Consider the following 18,371-nt stretch of genomic DNA (forward strand, 5'->3'; position numbering starts at 1 on the left):
TGTTTCCTATGTCTGTGGGTCTGTTTCTGTTTTGTAACAAGTTCATTTGTATCAATTTTTTAGATTCCACAGATAAGTGATATCATATGGTATTTGTCTTTCTCTGTCTGACTTGACTTTACTTAGTATTATCATCTCTAGGTCCATCCATGTATGCTTTTATTTTCGGATGAGAGGGTACACAGGATACTGATAACTATGTCACAAAGAGAATCACCATGGATGGGGTGACTATACAACTTATCTAAATTGGTACATTGTGGAGAGTGAGAATGGCCACCGGCCATTGGTGACCCATAAAGCAGGACTTCCCTGAGCAAAATAGGAGGTGTGGACACCCCACCTTGGGGAGGGCGATAGGGAACGTGTCCTGGGGGGGCCTGCACCCAAGCTGCCCCTCTGTGTGGCCGGGTGACTGCCCTTGGGCAAGACCCCACTGGCTGCCCAGACTGGATTCCTTGTCCATGACATGGGCTCGTGCTGGGATGTCCTCTAAGGCTGTTCCTGCCATTTAAGCCAGGACACCCCCGAATCTGCACTGTACCTTTTCATTCCTGCCACCAGCTTCAGTGCCATCTGGACTCACTCCACCATCCTTGCGTCTTGGTCCCACCGCCTCTGCTGAGGGAACCCATCTTTCTCAGGGGGTTTTCACTGGTGGGTGGGTGTCCCTGTGCTCCTGATCCCCCCTCCCCAGGTACACACTGAAGTAAAGGGAACACATTTGTTGTGGCCTAGAGCCTGTGAGGAAGCTCTCAAACACACCCAGGTGTGAGGATGAAGCAGTTACATTGCACGTTAGTCTTCTTAACCAATAACTAAGTGTTTTAGGGATGTTAGGTGTCTTTTCCCAGAGGCAAGATTCTGTTTACAATCCCACATCTAGCATTGCTCAGTAAACTCACAGGAAGTTGATGTGAAGTCTTGGGATGAGAAGTGGGCGTGAATATTCAGGACTGGCTTTGCTGGAGCTGATTTCTACCAGCAGGCTCAGTCACAGTAACTCACATGCACAGGTCACTGTTCCAAAGTCTTCTCCTGTTTGCCCATTTGCACCTCAGAGGAGCCTGAGGAGTCATCAAGCCAAATTCCCAGCCTGCATCCAATGAGCAGGAATATTTGCTGAGGCTCCAAAAGCACAAGGGCATGCAGGGGTGTTGAGGGGAGAGCACAGAATGAGGACCCACCCCCAGTTCAAACCTGCTCCCTGTGCCCTGGGAGCAAGGAGCCGGAGCAAGTAGGGAAGGACTTAGAGATTCTCCGGCTGCCCCCAGGGTGGAGCTGGGACCCTTTCTTCCACCCTCTGGGCCACTGAGCAGAGTCACAGTTTACCTTTGGCTCTCATGTTCAACACCAAAACAGGATTTGCTCTGCTTCAGGCTCATCTCCATAACTGTCCTCCAGTTGGGCTTGCACCCCCATCACTGCTGCCTGTGTCCAGCTATAAGGCTTGCAGATGTATGTGGAGCAACCACATGCCCCCACCCTAGCACAGAGCTGGGATGGATGGGCAGACAGGTGGGTGGGTGGATGGACAGGTGAATGAACAGAAGGATGAATGCATGTGTTCATGGATGGGTGAGTATATGCCTGCATGGATGGATGGACCGAAGCATGCATGCGTGCATGCATGGATATGCATGTGGCATTGTGTTAGACCCAGCATGTGTGTGTTGTAACATGCTCCTCTTTTGCATCCCTTCCTTCTCTGAAAAATTCAGTCCTAAATCCATAAGGTTCATCAAAGCAAGATGGGCATCTGCAGTGGGCAGGGTGCGGGGTGGCAGGACACAGAGGACCAAGGCCAGGGTGTCAGAGCCAGATGGAGTGAAGAGGGCAACTCAGGGGAAGGGCAACATCACTGGTGGAGATTTGGAGAAAGGAGTTAGAATGAACTCTGGAGTGTTAGATTGGAATGGGCAGTATCAGGGGACTCAAAGTTTCAGATAGATAGGTAATGGATGGATGGATAGGTAGATGACAGGTAGGTAAATAGATAGATAATGGATAGATAGATATATAATACATGGATAGATAGATGACAGATGAAAATGTTTGTGTACTCATGTGAGGGTACAAACACACACACGTCTCCCAGCTCTATTTACCAAGTCGAAGGGAAGTGACATTAGCAATAATCATATTTTGGCTTCTAAATACCATTATCCACCATTTGGGAAAAAAAAATAGAAATGGCTAAATCCAGGGCTGAGGCAGAAGAGATATAAGATGAATCTTCTTGACTGAAAAATATGCACAACCTAAAAGTTGAGAGTGATGTTTTTATTCGGTGGACAAAGCTGAGGACTTAAACCTGGGACACAGCCCCTCAGATAGCTCGAAGAGATTGCTCTAAGAGGGAAGTAGGTGAACCAGGATATAGGCGTTTTTTGTAACAAAGACCAAGTAGTCAGAACATCAAAAGATTACCAAACATCCCACGTTAAGGAATTTAGTGCTTTTGTGTGTGGTGGGGGAGATGCAAGAGTCTGGGCTCACTGATTGCTCTGATGTGCACCTCAGCTCTCCAGGGCCAGCATCCTGTGTTTTCTCGTCCTGAGTCCACTCGGGGTGTACCATCAGGAAGAGGCGGGTGGCTGCAGCAGCTGACTGCTAGATGGTGTTGGGGGGCATCCTGCTCTCATCCTGAGTTTCCTCAGGGCTCACCGTGGGGGCAGCTATAATGACTGATGGCTGCAACACCCTTTGTGTACTGATACGGCAGGCAGCATTTTTAGTTTGCAACCTGGACTGCCTCCTTCTGCTGAAAAGCAAGGATGTGCTCTAAATAGTGACGGGGCTGTCACATGGCCATAGATCCCACTTGAAAGAGCTCCAATGACCAGGTGGGTATCTGAGCATCAGAATAACCACACTGATGGGTTATAACTCACTGAATCAAATAAAAGCCGAGAATCCAGACTGATATCAATAAATGGTATCAAGACTTGGTGAGGAGTGAAATATGTCTATAGGTTCCAAGTTCCTTCCCATAAAATGCTTATTAATTATGGATGGGAAGTGAGCAGCTCTGCAGGGGGACCCTGGCTGATGGCCCTGAGAGGGATCTGGTCAACATCAGGCCACCCGACTGGACACCACTAAAAGGATGCATCATAAGCCAATCTGCTCTGATTGTGAGAAAATACAAACCCAGACCACAGACATCAAGATTGCTGGGAGAAATATCAACAACCTCGGATGTGCAGATGACACCACCCTTATGGCAGAAAGTGAAGGAGAACTAAAGAGCCTCTTGATGAAAGTGAAAGAGAGTGAGAAAACTGGCTTAAAACTCAACATTCAGAAAACTAAGATCACGGCATCTGGTCCCATCACCTCATGACAAATAGAGGGAGAAAAAAGTGGAGACAGAGGGAGAAAAAAGTGGAGACAGAGGCAGATTTTATTTTCTTGGGCTCCAAGATCACTGCAGATGGTGACTACAGTTATGAATAAAAGACACTTGCTCCTTGGAAGAAAAGCTATGACCAACCTAGACAGCATATTAAAAAGCAGAGACATTACTTTGCCAACAAAGGTCCATCTAGTCAAAGCTGTGGTTTTTCCAGTAGTCATATACAGATATGAGAGTTGGACCATAAAAAAGGCTGAGCACAAAAGAATTGGTGCTTTTGAACTGTGGTGCCAGAGAAGACTCTTGAGAGTCCCTTGGACAGCAGGGAGATGAAAGCAGTCAATCCTAAAGGAAATCAACTCTGAATATTCATTGGAAGGACTGATGCTGAAGCTGAAGCTCCAATACATTGGCCACCTGATACGAGGAGCCAACTCACTGGAAAAGACTCTGATGCTGGGAAAGATTGAGGGCAGGAGCAGAAGTGGGTGACAGAGGATGAGATGGTTGAATGGCATCACTGACACAAAGGACATGAGTTTGAGCAAACTCCAGGAGATAGCAAAGGACAGGGAAGCCTTACATGCTGCAGTCCATGGGGTCACAAAGAGTCAGACACGGCTTAGTGACTAAACAACAATAAATGAACATTCTACACAATACCAGGCCTGTGGTCTTCAAAACAGCCCAGGTCCTAGAAGTCAAGTATGCCGGGGACCAGCCCCGGCTGATCCAGGGTCTTCGAAGGAGAGACGGCTAGGCGACCTATTCAAATGTTAATTAGATATAATAAAGAGGAATAGAATGAGGATAGCTCAGTAGGAAAATTCAGTGGAGAAAAGAAGCTGAGTGGCTTGGTTTACGCAGAAAATCAATATAACCCGTGACACCAGGTTAGCTCTGACCACGGAGGCCGCAGGCGCCCTCTCGAATAGCGGAAGGTGCCCCACCTTAGACACCTTCTCGAGTGGGTCTTAGAAGCCCAGGCAAATAAATGGTCGCAGAGGACATCCACGCTCCAGATGGACACTCAGCTAGAAGTTAAAGGGAAGAATGACATGGGGAGACCAAGCGTTGGTGAGCAAGGCCCATAGCTTTATTTTCAACAGGGGCTTTTATACCCTAAGTTACACATAGAGGACAATAGGGGATGCAAAATCAGCAGTCTTTGATGCTTATCAAAAACCAGGGTTTCTTTCCTGCAGATTTATCGTATACAAATGGTTTAGGTGATTTACATCATCTTCTGGCCAGAGGCCTATTAACATTTTATGACTCTTGACAAGGACTTATCAACAAAGACTTATTTTCTCTAAGAGTAATTATTCTAAGGTTTGGCGCCATCTTCCGAAGATAAGATTACGTTCCTATAGGGTGGATGTGTAATGGGTTTACAAAGGAAAGAATTTACTACCTTAAGGGTCTAAAGTTACTAACACCAGGCCACTACTTATTTTTTCTACATACCAACTATATTAATTAATGCACATTCAAGGATACAATTCAGGGGATGTGAAAACTTGGCAACAAACATTGGCTCATCAATGAAATCTTTTACTAGCTTTATTCTGACAGTTTCTAATTCTCTGAGAGGCTCTAAGCTATTTGAATATCTTAAGCTTCCCGTGCCTCTGGAGGCTGGGAGACTGTAAACAATCGTATGCATAGCTGTAGGTGTCCGGGTAAACTTGTCAGGCGAGTTAGAGAGCCATCTGAGGGGTTTGGATTTAAACACTCCTAATTGCCCAGGAACTTTATTAATTGGAGCTGTAAGTTAACTCTTTGACAGAGAGAGTGAGATGGTGGTGGGGGACAGCCCCCAGTAAAGTCAGAGGTGAGAGCACAAAGCAATAAAGTAGGCAGACTCTGGTTTTTGGGGGGTAGATGCTCGAGAATATCCGGGGGCACTCCCGAGGCTCGATCCCGCCTTTGCGTATGCCGAGCCCCCTTCCTCATGACCTTTGTCACGAGTGGAATGTCTCTCGCCGGCTCCCGGCACAAGTACCCTGAGGAATGTTCCAAACTGAAGACAGAGCTTCAGAGGCAAGCTAAAGAGACACTACAGATGAATACAGCACACCATCCAGAGCTGGAACTTTTGTTTCAAAGGCATCGCTGGGGCAGCTGGCACATGGTGACTAGGGTCTTTAACCGTGACCACGTGCATCAGTGCATTAGTGATTAGATGAATTCCAGAGTCTGGTGGTGACACAGGAGACTGTATCATAGAAACGTAACCTTGTTCACAGGGAATGCACACAAAGTTCTCCCAGGGTGATGGGATTTCAGGCTGATAATTTACTTTCAAATGGTCCAGAAGGGAAAAAAATTATTTATATTATACAACTTTTTTGTGAGCTTTAGGGTATTGCCATTTTTTTAAGTATTAAAGTATATTGAATCACCAAAAAAAAAGAACAGAAAAAGCATAGGTGCAATAACAACAAAACTCCAAGGTGACTGTGAAGCATCCCGGGGATGCAGAGCCTGTGTTCTAGAAGCACTCAAGCAGTTGACCACAGGCTGTGCACATAGGAGCCCCTCCCCCGGACAGCCCCACCCTGGAATCCTCAAGTGGGTCACACTTGCTAACTCTGACCCCCACCTACTCCAGTCATCACAGATCACCCTCAGTTAATTCAGAGCACCCTCTACCTTCAAGTGCCCCAGAGGACCCATCAAGCTGGGGCCACTGGCTCTCCCCTCTCCATGCTTCTTCCCTTTGGAGCAGCCTGGTTGTTGAGGATATCAAGGCTACAGTCCTCTGCCCATGTCCTAGAGTCCTGAGTGATGCAGATTTGGAGCCTGCTCTCTCCCTGCGCCTCAGACAAGAGCGAGGGGACGGGCTGGGGAGAGTCCAAGTGGCTTGGTTGGGCAATCTGTCACTCCCTCCACTTCACTCAAGGAAGCCTCACCGCCCTCTTCAGTCAGGGTGTTCCCTAGAAAGGCCCACAGATCTTGGTAGCAGTGCTCGCAGCAGCCCATCAAATGTACCCAAGCATACCTGCTGCCCTGAGGGTAAAGCTTCAGCCTAAGCTGCTGGATGTGGGCATGAGTCCAAGGGAGAGCCTCCATTCCTCCTCAACCCCCCAGAGAACCAGCCCCCATGTGGCCACCCACTCTGAGCAGGATGCCTCTGCACCAGGGAGACTGCATCTTAAAGGGGGCTCACCTCCCACGTTGCCAGGTTCTCTGCCTCAGCTTCTCTCCTGAGACCACCCAACCAGGGTAGGGGTGGAGAGCTGGGACCAGTGTGCTTGCTGCCATCAAGTGGTGTGGAGGGAGGTGGCCACAGATGAATTCAGATGGCCGAGATGGCCAGGGTCTGTGCAAGGAAGGGTGTTCTATCCGCCGCTCTCCCTCCTGACTTGGTCCAGTGACAGGCTTGCTTCACTGTGTCCCCAGCATGGACAATGCCGAAGACCCAGTGTACGAGAGTCTAGAGGAGTTCCACGTTTTCGTCCTTGCCCACATATTAAGGAGGCCCATCGTCGTCGTAGCAGATACAATGCTGAGGGACTCAGGTGGGGAAGGTAAGTTTACCCATAATGAAATGGATGTATTTTATTCATCACCCAGAAAGTGTAGCATCCCAAGTAAGGAAGGGACAGTTGAACATAACGGCTGAGCCTCCAGAAAGACACAGAACCTTACTTTGCCTGAACAAAGATTTTATTATTTCTCCTCAACTCCATGTTTCTTTTTCCTCCCCATGCAGGGGGCGGGGGGGTGGGGTGGGGGTAGGGTTTACTCTTCTTTTATCTTTTTTTGGCCACACCACTCAACTTGTGGCATCTTAGTTCCCTCACCAGGGATTGAAACTGGGGCCTTGCCAGTAAAAGCCCAGAGTCCTAACCATTGAACTTTCAGGGAGTTCCCAGGAGGGATTACTCTTGGCTGTCCATCCACCCTGTGTTTTGATGGCAGGAGAAATCTGGCTGAGTAGGGGTCAGGATGAACCCCAAGGGGCTCCTGGCCCCGCCAGTTGCCCATGCCCTCCAGTAGTGCCAGCCTTGTCCCAGGGCCACTCTGCCACCCCAGTCCCCTCCTGCCCCCATTACATGTTTTAAAGAAGAAACAAGAAAGGCATCAAGTGCAAAGTCACCCAAAAGGTTGTGATGGGACCAGAGCTGGGAAGGAGGAAGGGATGGAGGGCTTTCTAGGGCTGGTACCTACTTCAAACCCCCTTTCCCTTGGCCAGGCCAGTGCTTCCCAGGGTGGACACTGCCTCCCACTTTTTAGACAAGAAGCCCTAAGCCCAGAGAGGCCACACAACATGCCCCCACCCCTGGCTGAAGCCTTGGAGGAAGCAGGATCGACCCAGGGAGGGAGGGCTCCAGGCGTGTTCTCCAGCCTTTCTCCTAGAGCCCACAGGATACCACCTATGGGCTCTCTGAAGAGGAGGGACCAGAAAGGTCATTCCAATGCAAGTGCCCTGCCTCTCGTGGCTGGTATAACCACAGAGGGCAGGGGCCTGGGGTGCATGGGTCACTTCCAGTGACACAGGCCTGCCGAGGTCCGCAGCCTTTGGGTGCAGAGCCAGGCCTCCCATCAGGGTCCCTGTACTCGTCAGATCCCAAGGGCTGGGTCCACACTTCCTTCCCTTGTCCTGTAGCCCTCGCAAAGGTTGGACCCACCTCGCCTCTCAACAGAGAGAGGCCAGAAGCACAGTCACTGATATAGACAGAGGAAGGGTTGGGGGAGGAATCCTGAGCTCATCAAAGTCATCCCTGAGGCCGACTGTCCTTTCCTTCCAGTCAAAGGAGGGCAGTGAGTCACTGACTCCAAGGCCAAGAGACAAGGTCCTTTGTGATTAAAAAGCAGAGGCCATATCAGGGCATGTATTTCTAGTATTTACTGTATCTCAGTAAGAATTTAGGCCTTTCCCCGCTTTTGGTAAGGAAATGAACAAGATTATGTCCCAGTTGCTAAAGGAGCCAATCTCCATCTCTCATTTCCCATCTTACTTAGGACTTGGGCCTGGACTGCTCTCATTGAGTTTCTCAAAACCTAGAACAGACAGGCTCTGGAGCAGCACAGATGTTGTTTTGTGTGCAGGTGCTTTCGTGAACACAGGAAAACAGGTTTCCAGGTAGCTGTTAGTGCACGTCCTGGCTGACCACCTGGGGCAGGTGTTTTGGTCACCTGAGCAGGCCTCAGGGCTGCAGGCAGGCCCAGCAGGTCGCAGCAGAGTCCCCTCAGCCCTGGTCCTCTTGTTCCAGGGTACAGCCTGATAAGGCACCGGGACAAACAAGCCAGGAGGACGCTGCCCAGGGAGGCAGGTTGAGGAGGGTGCCCTGTCAGGCACAGGACTCGGAGTCTAATGATCCTGGCCCCTGTGAGCTGGGCTTCCTAATCCACTGTGGGCTGAGCAATACCCGGCTCCCAGGGAGCTCCTGCTGGGTGGGAGGAGGCCCCTGTACTGCGGAGTGGATGATGGATGATGCTAGCACCCAGGGCTGCAGCCTGAGCCCACCCTCCGTTCCCTCTGCCCTGTTACCTCTCCCGGGTTGGTGAGGGCTGCTGTCCGTGCCCCCTCCAGCTCCACGTGCCCCCCTCACCTTTGTTTGTGTCTGCAGCGTTCGCTCCAATCCCCTTCGGGGGGATTTACCTGCCTTTGGAGGTACCTCCCAACAGATGCCACTGCTCACCTCTGGTTCTTGCCTACGACCAAGCGCATTTCTCTGCCCTCGTGTCCATGGAGCAGAGAGACCAGCAGAGAGAACAAGGTAAGCCTGCTGCCACTTGACAGTGGCGGGGACAGAGGGGCCAGGAGGGCAGGAGGAGGGATGTGGAGCCCTCCCTTGAGAAGGGCACTCAGCAGTGATGGGTTTTGCCTAAAACTACCGTATGCATGCAAAAAATATCATTGAAAATAATGCCATTTGCAGCAACGTGGATGGAATGGATTTAGATGATCATTATCATAGATGATCATACTAAAAAGCTTAGATTATCATACTAAATGAAGTAAGTCAGAGAAAGACATATCCTATGATATCACACGAGGAATCTAAAGAAAGACACAAATGAACTTATTTATAAAACAGAAACAGACTTACAGAAAAAACAAACTTATGGTCACCAAAGGGAGAAGTGGAGAAGGATAAATTAGGATATACGCACTACTATATATAAAATAAACAGCGAGGACCTACTGTATAGCACTATACTCAATATTTTCTAATAACCTCTAAGGGCAAAGAATCGGAAAAAGAATATATATAACTGAATCACTTTAAAATATGATGAAGTTAATAATTCTGTCACCCTTATCTAGCCTTTACTGTGGTTCCCTTCACGTCTATGCATATTTTATATGGATGTAGTTAATCTCAGATGTAATTTTTAAAAGCTGTTCTAGTGCAGTCACCTAACTATAGCTCACTTTCTTTGTAAATAAAGTTTTATTGGAACATAGGCACACTCATTCAAAGGCGAATTATCTGTGGCTACTGCTTTTGTACCCTAAGAGCAGTTGAGAAGCAGTGTCAGAAACTGTGTGGCATGCAGGGACGAAACCATTTACTAACGAGCGCTTTATGAACAATGTTCGCCAGCCTCTGCTCTGCAGGAAGCTTAGACTCAAAAGATGGATATTTCCATTCACACCATTACACGGGAGCTCCCTGCCATTTCAGTGCTGCAGCAAGTCTTTCCAAGCTGGGCCCACGGCCGTGCACTGCGCAGTCCCAGCCGCGGTCACGTGGACTTGTGTGGGGCCTGTCTCTAGTCAGCGCCTTATGTGTCTGCTGTGGAGATGGTGGGATTTTGTTTGAAACGTTAACTGCTGATGGGTGTGTGATTAACTGAGCCACAAAGGGGGAACTCTTCCTTTTTCACTTCTGTGTCTGGTTAGACAGAGAGCCCTCCGGGGACCAAGGGAAGGAAAGGCTGAGAGATTTCAGGGTCCCTGCCATCGGACGTGGTCCCAGGAAATCTGCTGGCTCATCCCGTGGTGACGTGAGTCCAGAAGGAAGGCAAGCAGGGCTGCAGGCAGCTGAGGGGATATCAGGTCCTTTTCCTGAGCTGTTTACAGACGTCTCACTGTAGCCACATTTAGGCCTTTCCTGTTGTCTCTCTGCATTTCGGCCAGTGAGAGCTGGCACCTCCCTCATGGCCTTTGGCTCTTGTGGCTTACTGTGGCTCTTAGGAGACAAGAGGGCCCTTTCCCAGCCTCACCCTATCAGCAAGTGATGAAAAGACCTTAGAAGTCAGATGTTAGCCATGAGTGGTAGGTCAGTGGCTCCTAACCTGGCAACTCAGAACTCGGGTCTTCTATTGAACTGTACAGAAAAAAATGAAAAACCTATAAAAGAAAGATGAAATAATAAAACCATTACATCAAGGTGAAACATTGTAGAAACAGCATGTTGCATATAAATTTTGGAGAATTTTAATAAAATTGGCTGTGTTTTATTTCAAAATTAAAAAACGAGGGCCCCTTCTCAGGACTGGAGTCCAGGCCGCTCATCCGGTCTCGCAGAGACTCTCTGGGAAGGGGAAGATCGTGGTCGCTGGTCCTTCCGAGCCAGGTCCCCTCCTCACAGAAGGCGCTGAGCTTTCTCTCAGGCCTTCCAGGTGCTGCTTCTGGATGCTTTCCAGGCCAGTGTGAAGGTGCTCGTCAACAACAGGACAAATGCGGGGGAGCTCCACAGCTTAGCAGGCAGCGTCACAGAGGTAGGGGTGGTTTCACCTCTGAGAACTTGCTTTGCCATAAGTGGGCTCTGGTCCCAGCGTGGTGTCTGGGGCTGTGCCGTGGGCTCCTACAGCTGCCCCTGCTGGCTCCCTGCTCATAGCGGTGCGGTCCCTGCCCCCACGGTCTTCATGTGACCAGGGCTGCACGTTGACCCATTCAGTTCTCACGACCACTACACAAGCAGAAGCAGGGCACACGTGAGTGGCTCCCGCTGGCTGGGTAGCCTCTGTGCTGCACAGCAGGCCCTCACACAGTGGGAGAGGACACGAATGCTCTCCAGGCTCTGAGGCTTTACGCGTTGCTGCCCACACGTCCCCTGTGCCGCCCTCGCTAGTGCGTGCTGGTAGGCGAAACCATGCTTCCTGCTCCTCCCGCTGGCCTGAGGTCCAGTGGTCCTACATGCCTGGGGCTGAGGGTCCATTCAGTGACGCTGCCTGTTGCTTGCAGGTTTGAAGGACCCAAAGATGAGGTGTCCTTGCCTCGGGCCCTCACCACCTTGTAACGGAGACAGGCAACCCCACCAAGCCACACTCTGTCCAAGGCAGTATATGCCCCAGACAGGCACCAGCTCCATTCAGCAGGAGAGTGATTATTCTAACTGGAAAGAATGGACAGATGGAGCTGAGCAAAAGTGCCATGCCAGTGCAGGGTGTGGCTGGCGTGCTGCTGGTGCAGCCTCGCAGGCACCTGTCATGGAGGCATGACGGCGCTGGGCCCGGGGGCCACCACGCCCTCACCATGTGGCCCGAGGGGCGCCACGTGCCTCCCAGCCTGTCCCCTTCTCTGTTGTGCAGTAACACCCACCTCCCTGGGAGTGAACGCCTTCGCCTCCCCTTGTTCACCCTCATCACCCCCACCCCATCCTCTGCCCTTTCTCTTCCACCCATTTTCCCATTGGTCTCTTTCTAACTGGACAAGCGTAAGGACCTCACCATTTAGTTGTGAAGTGACCACCAAGGGATAGTCCCTCCACACACGGAAGTTCTCAGTCACCCCTGGGAATGGTACCACCTGTCCCAGAATCAGGCCTGTCCCCTGATCCATACATGTTCCTTCAAAGATAAACCTAAAGGCCTCAATTGGCCCCCTTCCTGGCCACCCAGTGTCTCCCTGAAAAGATCTGCTGTGGGCAGGAGCAACAGAGCAGACAGTGTCCGAGGAGCCATCACTAGAGGAAGTCTACCCCATAGTTCTGTGGGGTACTGTCCTACCTCTGGCCTGACATCAGAGACTGCCGGCGGCTTTCCACAAATACCAGATCCTAGCAATTCCACTAGGATGGAATGGTGGTTGGGCGTGGTGGTGAGAGACTGAAAAAACATTAGGAATCTGCTTGGGGAACAGGCTTATCCTCTCTTCTCAGCCTTTATGAGGCCAAGAAAGTGGAAGCAACCACAGAAAGCTATGTGTTAGCACCCCAAAAAAGATGACTCCAAATAGCATTGGGCTGCAAGGGTGGTTGCTGCTCTGCTTCTGTAACAGGGAGCCCTGAGGTAGGTGGTCCAGGGCTGGTGCATTAGCCCTAGACATCCTCAAGGACTCAGGCCCCAGCCTATCCCTGTTCCACCATCCTTATCATGTGATTTCAGCCTCATGGTTATAGAATAGATGCTGTAGCACCAAGCATCACATCCACATCCCAGGCTGGGCCAAATGGCTCTTTTCTTGAAACTTAGTCATTTTTTTTTGGAAGAACACCTTCCTCCAGTAGCTGTGCTGGCATCTTACTAACAAAGACTGAGCTCCACACTTGCAGTTGTCCAGCTGCAGAGCAACCTGAGAAATGAGTGCATCAGAGGAAGAAGGGGGTGAGGTGGTAGGTGGGGGTTCACTGAGCCAGCTCTGAATCAGGGAGAGAATGTGATGTTTCCAGGCAGTTGCATCTGGGCTCTCCTCTTTATTTCACCAGCAATGACCACCTATCTAGGGAAGGGCAAAAGTGCAACAAAAAAAAAAAAAAAAAATGGGTTCTTCACCAACTCGGGTCCTCATCTGGAAATAAACCACATATGCTGTTAGGCTCTCAATCCCCTAAAAAGCAGTGGTGCGTGAGGCTGCCAATGCTGCGCTCCTTAGGAGAAAATCCAGTTTACTTAAGTGCAGAAAGAAAAGCAGCTCTCCTCCCAGGCCATGCACTGCCCGTGGATGTCAGGTTTGGGGCTGACCAGGTGAGGGTGGCACAAGCACCATGCATCCCAGCCATGGCTGTGCCCCCATAGGAGGAGGGGCAGGGACTGGGTGGGGGGTCCTACTGAGAGCCAGAGCCAGGCTTGGCTCCTGGCGACTGACTTGATGGCATTCCTATGCCTCTGACATCTAAATGCCACCAGGGAGTTTATGCTCAGAGGTTTCTCTCCTAGAGCCCTGGGCTTATGCCAGGACAACCGCCCCAAAGCAGTCAGGAGCCTTCTGATCCTGCTGAAGTGAGACCTCGGCCTGGTGAGGGGCTTCTCACTCCTTCCTTCCAGAAGGTCTCCAGCTCTGTACCTTCAGGCTGGGTTGCACTCTGCCCCCCAGGAGCTGCCCAGGAAGCTCTTTACAGACTCTGACGTCACCACTCCTGTAGCATCCTTGCCTACGAGGACCAAGGATGCTCAGTGAGAGGAAAGGTGGTGAGGAAACCATCTTCCTCCTCCCTGCCCTTCCCTGCTACGCCTCCCTCCATTCACTCCCTGGTGATGGTTAGAACCGCTTTGGCTTTGGCTGCAGGTCACCAAAACCCAGCTCGAGGTGGCTCAGGCAGTTAGGGGGCTGGTTCTCACACACGCTCAACAGTGTGGGGCAGGCAGGCGCCCTGGGGCAGGTGGGACATTCAGGAATGTCAGAGGTGACCAGGTGACTCCGCCTCACCTGCAGCCTCCTCACCTTTTGTTCCAGACAAGCACCTGTCTCCACCCCCCAGCAGCAAGCGGGTCCTGTTTGACCCCAAACTCCCATGTCTAAAAGGATTACCGGATCTGGGACAGGAAGTACACACAAAGATCCTAGTGCGTCTTGTCCTGGAAGAAACAAGGGGTGGTGTCGGGAGGGCTCCTGGGCCGATGGATGAGGCTCCCACAGGCGAGGTGGACAGTGAGGACCGTCACTGGGAGGAGTGGTACCACACTGAAGTTGCTTCAGTCCATGGCCTCATAATGACGCTCAGGGAAAGTTTTCCTCATCAGTTCTGCAGGAAGCTCGGAGCCACGCGTGACCTTGGAGACTGGTAAATAGCAGGAAAGCATCAGACCAGATCCTACATTCCCTCGGTGAACTGATGACAGGTCCTTTGTCTGAGTTAAGGTACCCTGGCTTGTCATGAAGGGAGAGGCAGTCTCGGTAAGGTCTGCATTCATGTGTTGAAGTCCTATCCCCCAGGCCTCAGATTGTGACTGTATTTGGAGATGGGGTCTTCAGAGGGGGTAATTAAAGAAAAATGAGGTGATTAAGGTAGACCCTCATCCACTGTGACTGTTGGTCTTATAAGAAGAGTAGATTAGGACAGAGACACACAGGGAGGAAATCGCGAGAGGACACAGAGAAGAGAGTCACTGGCAAGCCAAGGAGGGAGGCCTCAGAAAGAAATGACTCTGCTGACACCTTGTGCTTGGACTTCCGGGCTCCAGACTGTTATTAATAAATGGCTGCTGTTTAAGCCCCTCCCTCTGTCTTTCGTCATCATGGCCACCCAAGCAAACCAATACAGACAGAACGAGAATACCTGGTTACTCAAGCCCTTGGGAATGAATGAGAAACTGCCACGTTTCTTGTTACGTCTGGCTCAGCTCATCATCATCACCTTCTTGACCAGCGGATGCTGCGTTCAGATCCGTCAGTGGCCTGATCAGTGTCTGTGAGCTCTCTGCCCTCAGCAGCTCGTGTGTGGGGATCCTGGGACCCACTGTAGCTGGTGGTGAATTTTTTTTTTACAAAGTAATATTCTGCAAGCTCTGTGAATCCACACCCCAGCAGATGTTTGGAACATGGCTAGTCTTATAACTCTGCTCCAGGGGAAGGGGTGATCCCACTGGGGAGGTTCAGCAGAACAAAGAGCAGGACCATTGGATGTATGGTCGAGGGCCTGGAGAGCCTGCCGTGGGTACAAGGTGCTCCGAGAGCTGGGGCTGGAACTGGGGACAGACGGCTGGCGCTAGGTCAGGGGGACAGGCTGAGGGCGAGCCCCAGCTCTCTTGTGTGTAGCTGCACAGCTTGAGCCACGGGGAGGTTCATTCAACAAGCGTTCACTGTGACAGCACACTCGTGACGGCGACAGTGCTGGACGGCCCACCTCACACGGTGAGAGCTGGGGCTGAGCTCCGTCCAGGGGCCAGCAAGGCTGCAGGCACGAGCAAGGCAGAGCCTCTCCAGGTGAGCTGGGCTCCAGAGTAACCCCACACCACAGGTCAGGAACTCTGTTTTCAATCTGTATTTTATGCACAGCTCCCAGTTAAATGCCAATCTATGTTTTATGATTTCCCAAACCAGATACAATGCGACATTTCGTTTCCAATCTATTTGACAATGAACTCTGCTTTTTCTTATGGGATTGATTTATAATAAACAGCACTCATTTCCTATTAAGTAGAAATTGGTCTTAACAGGGCTACAAATATTAAATGTTCCATTTAAATGGATTTTATAATATAATTTTGTTAATATAGCAACCTAAAATGATAAATTAACCTTTTTCTAATCAAATAATAGAGGAACCACATACCACCCTACCTGTTACTGGACATTATAAGAATCAGATAAGTTTACAGTAGCAAGAAGTCTTTGAAATTCCTAGCATTCCCTTTGCAGTCAGGCTTCTTCCTGTTCAGCCACTTTCTAGGTTTGTGGTTTGCCACTGAAAGACACACTCAGGAAGGGTGTGGAAGGCCAGCTGCCTCTCCACGTGGTCTGCAAGCAGCCTCGCTGGGCCACTGGCCACATACCGCTGCTGATCCTGCCATAGCCTTGAGTGTAGCTCCCAGAAGTGTGGGCCACCCCAGGGCCTGGGGACCAGATGAGGGTGTCATCTTTAACATTATTGGGTTTTGACCCACAAACATCTCAAACAGTCCCCGCATGGCCAGGAGCAGTGGGTGGAACTTCAGGGTTGTGGGTTCTGTCCTGGGCTTACAGGGGGACGTGAGTTCAGAGAGCTGGGTTTTGCTGATCAAACGCCCAAGAGTCCGGTTGTCCACTGACACCCGCACCACCCCAAGGAACATCAGCTCTGAAGGCCAAGGCTTAGTTCCCAAGGGATGCCAGCTATGCTCAACTACATGGAAAGAACTAGCCACGGGTCTTTCACTAGGAAACGGGCCTGGAAAGCTGAGGGGGCAGGAGACATAGACACAGGCTCCTTCAGGCCTCCCCAAGGTGTCTGGTCCCCCAGCCACCATCTCCCTGACTGTTGAGTCAGCCCAGCCCACATCTCCATATGAAGTGCTGTCTCTTCCCTCAGGCTGCCCCAGGCTACCTGTGGACCTGCAGGCTTCTGATGGGTGGTGTTGGAGCAGGACATGGCCTTCATCAGTCCTCCTGCAGAATAGGAGGGAGACAAAGCCCCAGGTGCCTGTCCTGCCCCCTGGACATGGGGAAGGAACCTCTTAGTCAACCAGCGTGACAGCCTGTTTCTGCTGTCCAAGAAGCCCCCCTCGTCACCGTTCCCCAGGGTTGCGTCTAACGCATGAGAGAACCTGTGTCCAGAAAAAAAATGGACAGCTTCCTGACAACCCAAGTCCACTTAGAGAATTGTCTCTGGGGACGTTTTTCTGGGGAAAGGGTCTATGGGGAAAAACGCATCCTGACCAAAGCCCAGTGGGCTGCCTGGAGCGTGAGGCCACAGGCAGCTCATCAATCAGGAACTCGCCACATCCCTGGCATTCAGGGAGGGGAAAGAGCTGCCATTGCTGTGCACCTTGAGGAGTCGTGAAGCAAATCCTCATAAAGCAAGTCTGATTTTTCCCAGAGGTACAAGGATGCAAGGTTCTTACCCAGCCAGGGAATTCTGCGTCAGGCCCACCAGAGGTTGTTCTTGGGCACTGATGGGCCAGAGCCAAGGCCACGGTGGGATCAGGTGCAGGGAGAGGAGGAGGATGACAAGGACCACCCTTCAAAGGCTCCTGTTCTTCATTGCCAGGCTTCCCAGGAGGCACAGTGGTAAAGAATCCACTTGCCAACGCAAGGGACTCAAGAGACGCAGGTTCAGTTCTTCATCAACCAGATTTCTAGACGTCTTAAAGCCACATGTCCTGTCTTTCTCATCTTTGCGTCTCCAGCACCAAGACACTGGGGGAGCAGTTAATAAATGTTGAATGAGTGAATAAACAAGATTAGATGCTCACAGTCTACTGATTTCAGATAATTTTTTAAAAGGAGCGGGAGGCAAGGTGCCAACAGTAGTGAAAGGAAAATTACACACTGTGGAGTAAGGCCGGCCTGTGGCCTGGGCAAGTCGCTTAGCACCAGAGTTCACGTCCTCCTCTATAGAGTCGGAGCAAGAACCCTGGAGCTGATGCAAGACCTGTAAGTAACGAACGTAGGGCTCCTGACACGGTGCCTGTATTGTCGGAGAGTTAGACACAGAGATCCGTGGAACAGAATAGGGAACTCAGAAATAACCCCACACAAATATACTGAGAGGATTTTTGACAGAGAAGCAAATGAATGCAATGACAAATGGTGAGGAAGCAATTGGAAATCCATAAGAAAGAAAAGGAGCGTAAACTCAAACCTCATTTATACAAAAATTAAAGTTGACCATATAATAAAAGTAAAATGTACAACTGTGGACCTAGAGGTAGGCAGAGTTCTTACATATTGTCCTATTTGTTCTGTGTCTCTGGAGATCCGTGACTAATGGAACCACTAATCTGTTCTGTGTCTCTAGAATTTTGTCATTTCAAGCATGCTGCAAAATGGGAATCACACAGAATGCAGTCATTTGGGATTGGCATAATCCAAAAAAGAAAAAAAAAAGTTGGATCTCTACTGTGCAAAGATAGTGGGGAGAGGTGCGGGGGGACAGGAAGGAAGGAGGAAGAGAGGAAGGCAGGGAAGGAGGAAAGAAGGAAAAACAAGTTACAGACTGAGAGAAAATATTTGAAAACCACATATCAACAAAGGATTTGTATCTAAAATATACAAAGAACTCTCAAAACTCAATAGCAAAAAGAAAACCCTCCAAACCATCCAAACAAAAAATGGGAAAAGATACAGACAGACATTCTACCAAAGAGGAGATAGAGAAGACAAATAAGCCCATGAAAAGTTGGTCAACGTTAGAAACACAAGATATCACTGAACACCTATCAGAATGACTAAAATCTTAAAAACTGACAACGC

General features: G+C 50.2%; 1 protein-coding gene across 1 annotated transcript in view; it reads left to right on the forward strand.

Moving 5' to 3' along the window:
- The window catches only part of OTUD7A (OTU deubiquitinase 7A), a 388,339-nt gene that overhangs the window by 357,988 nt on the left and 11,980 nt on the right, over window positions 1-18,371 (forward strand). The window contains exons 14-15 of the mRNA XM_055555716.1: window positions 6,764-6,891; window positions 8,938-9,087. Coding sequence (XP_055411691.1) covers window positions 6,764-6,891; window positions 8,938-9,087 — 278 coding nt within the window. The remainder of the gene's footprint in view (window positions 1-6,763; window positions 6,892-8,937; window positions 9,088-18,371) is intronic.

The sequence above is a fragment of the Bubalus kerabau genome, chromosome 19, assembly GCF_029407905.1.
Source record: "Bubalus kerabau isolate K-KA32 ecotype Philippines breed swamp buffalo chromosome 19, PCC_UOA_SB_1v2, whole genome shotgun sequence".
NCBI lineage: Eukaryota > Metazoa > Chordata > Mammalia > Artiodactyla > Bovidae > Bubalus > Bubalus kerabau.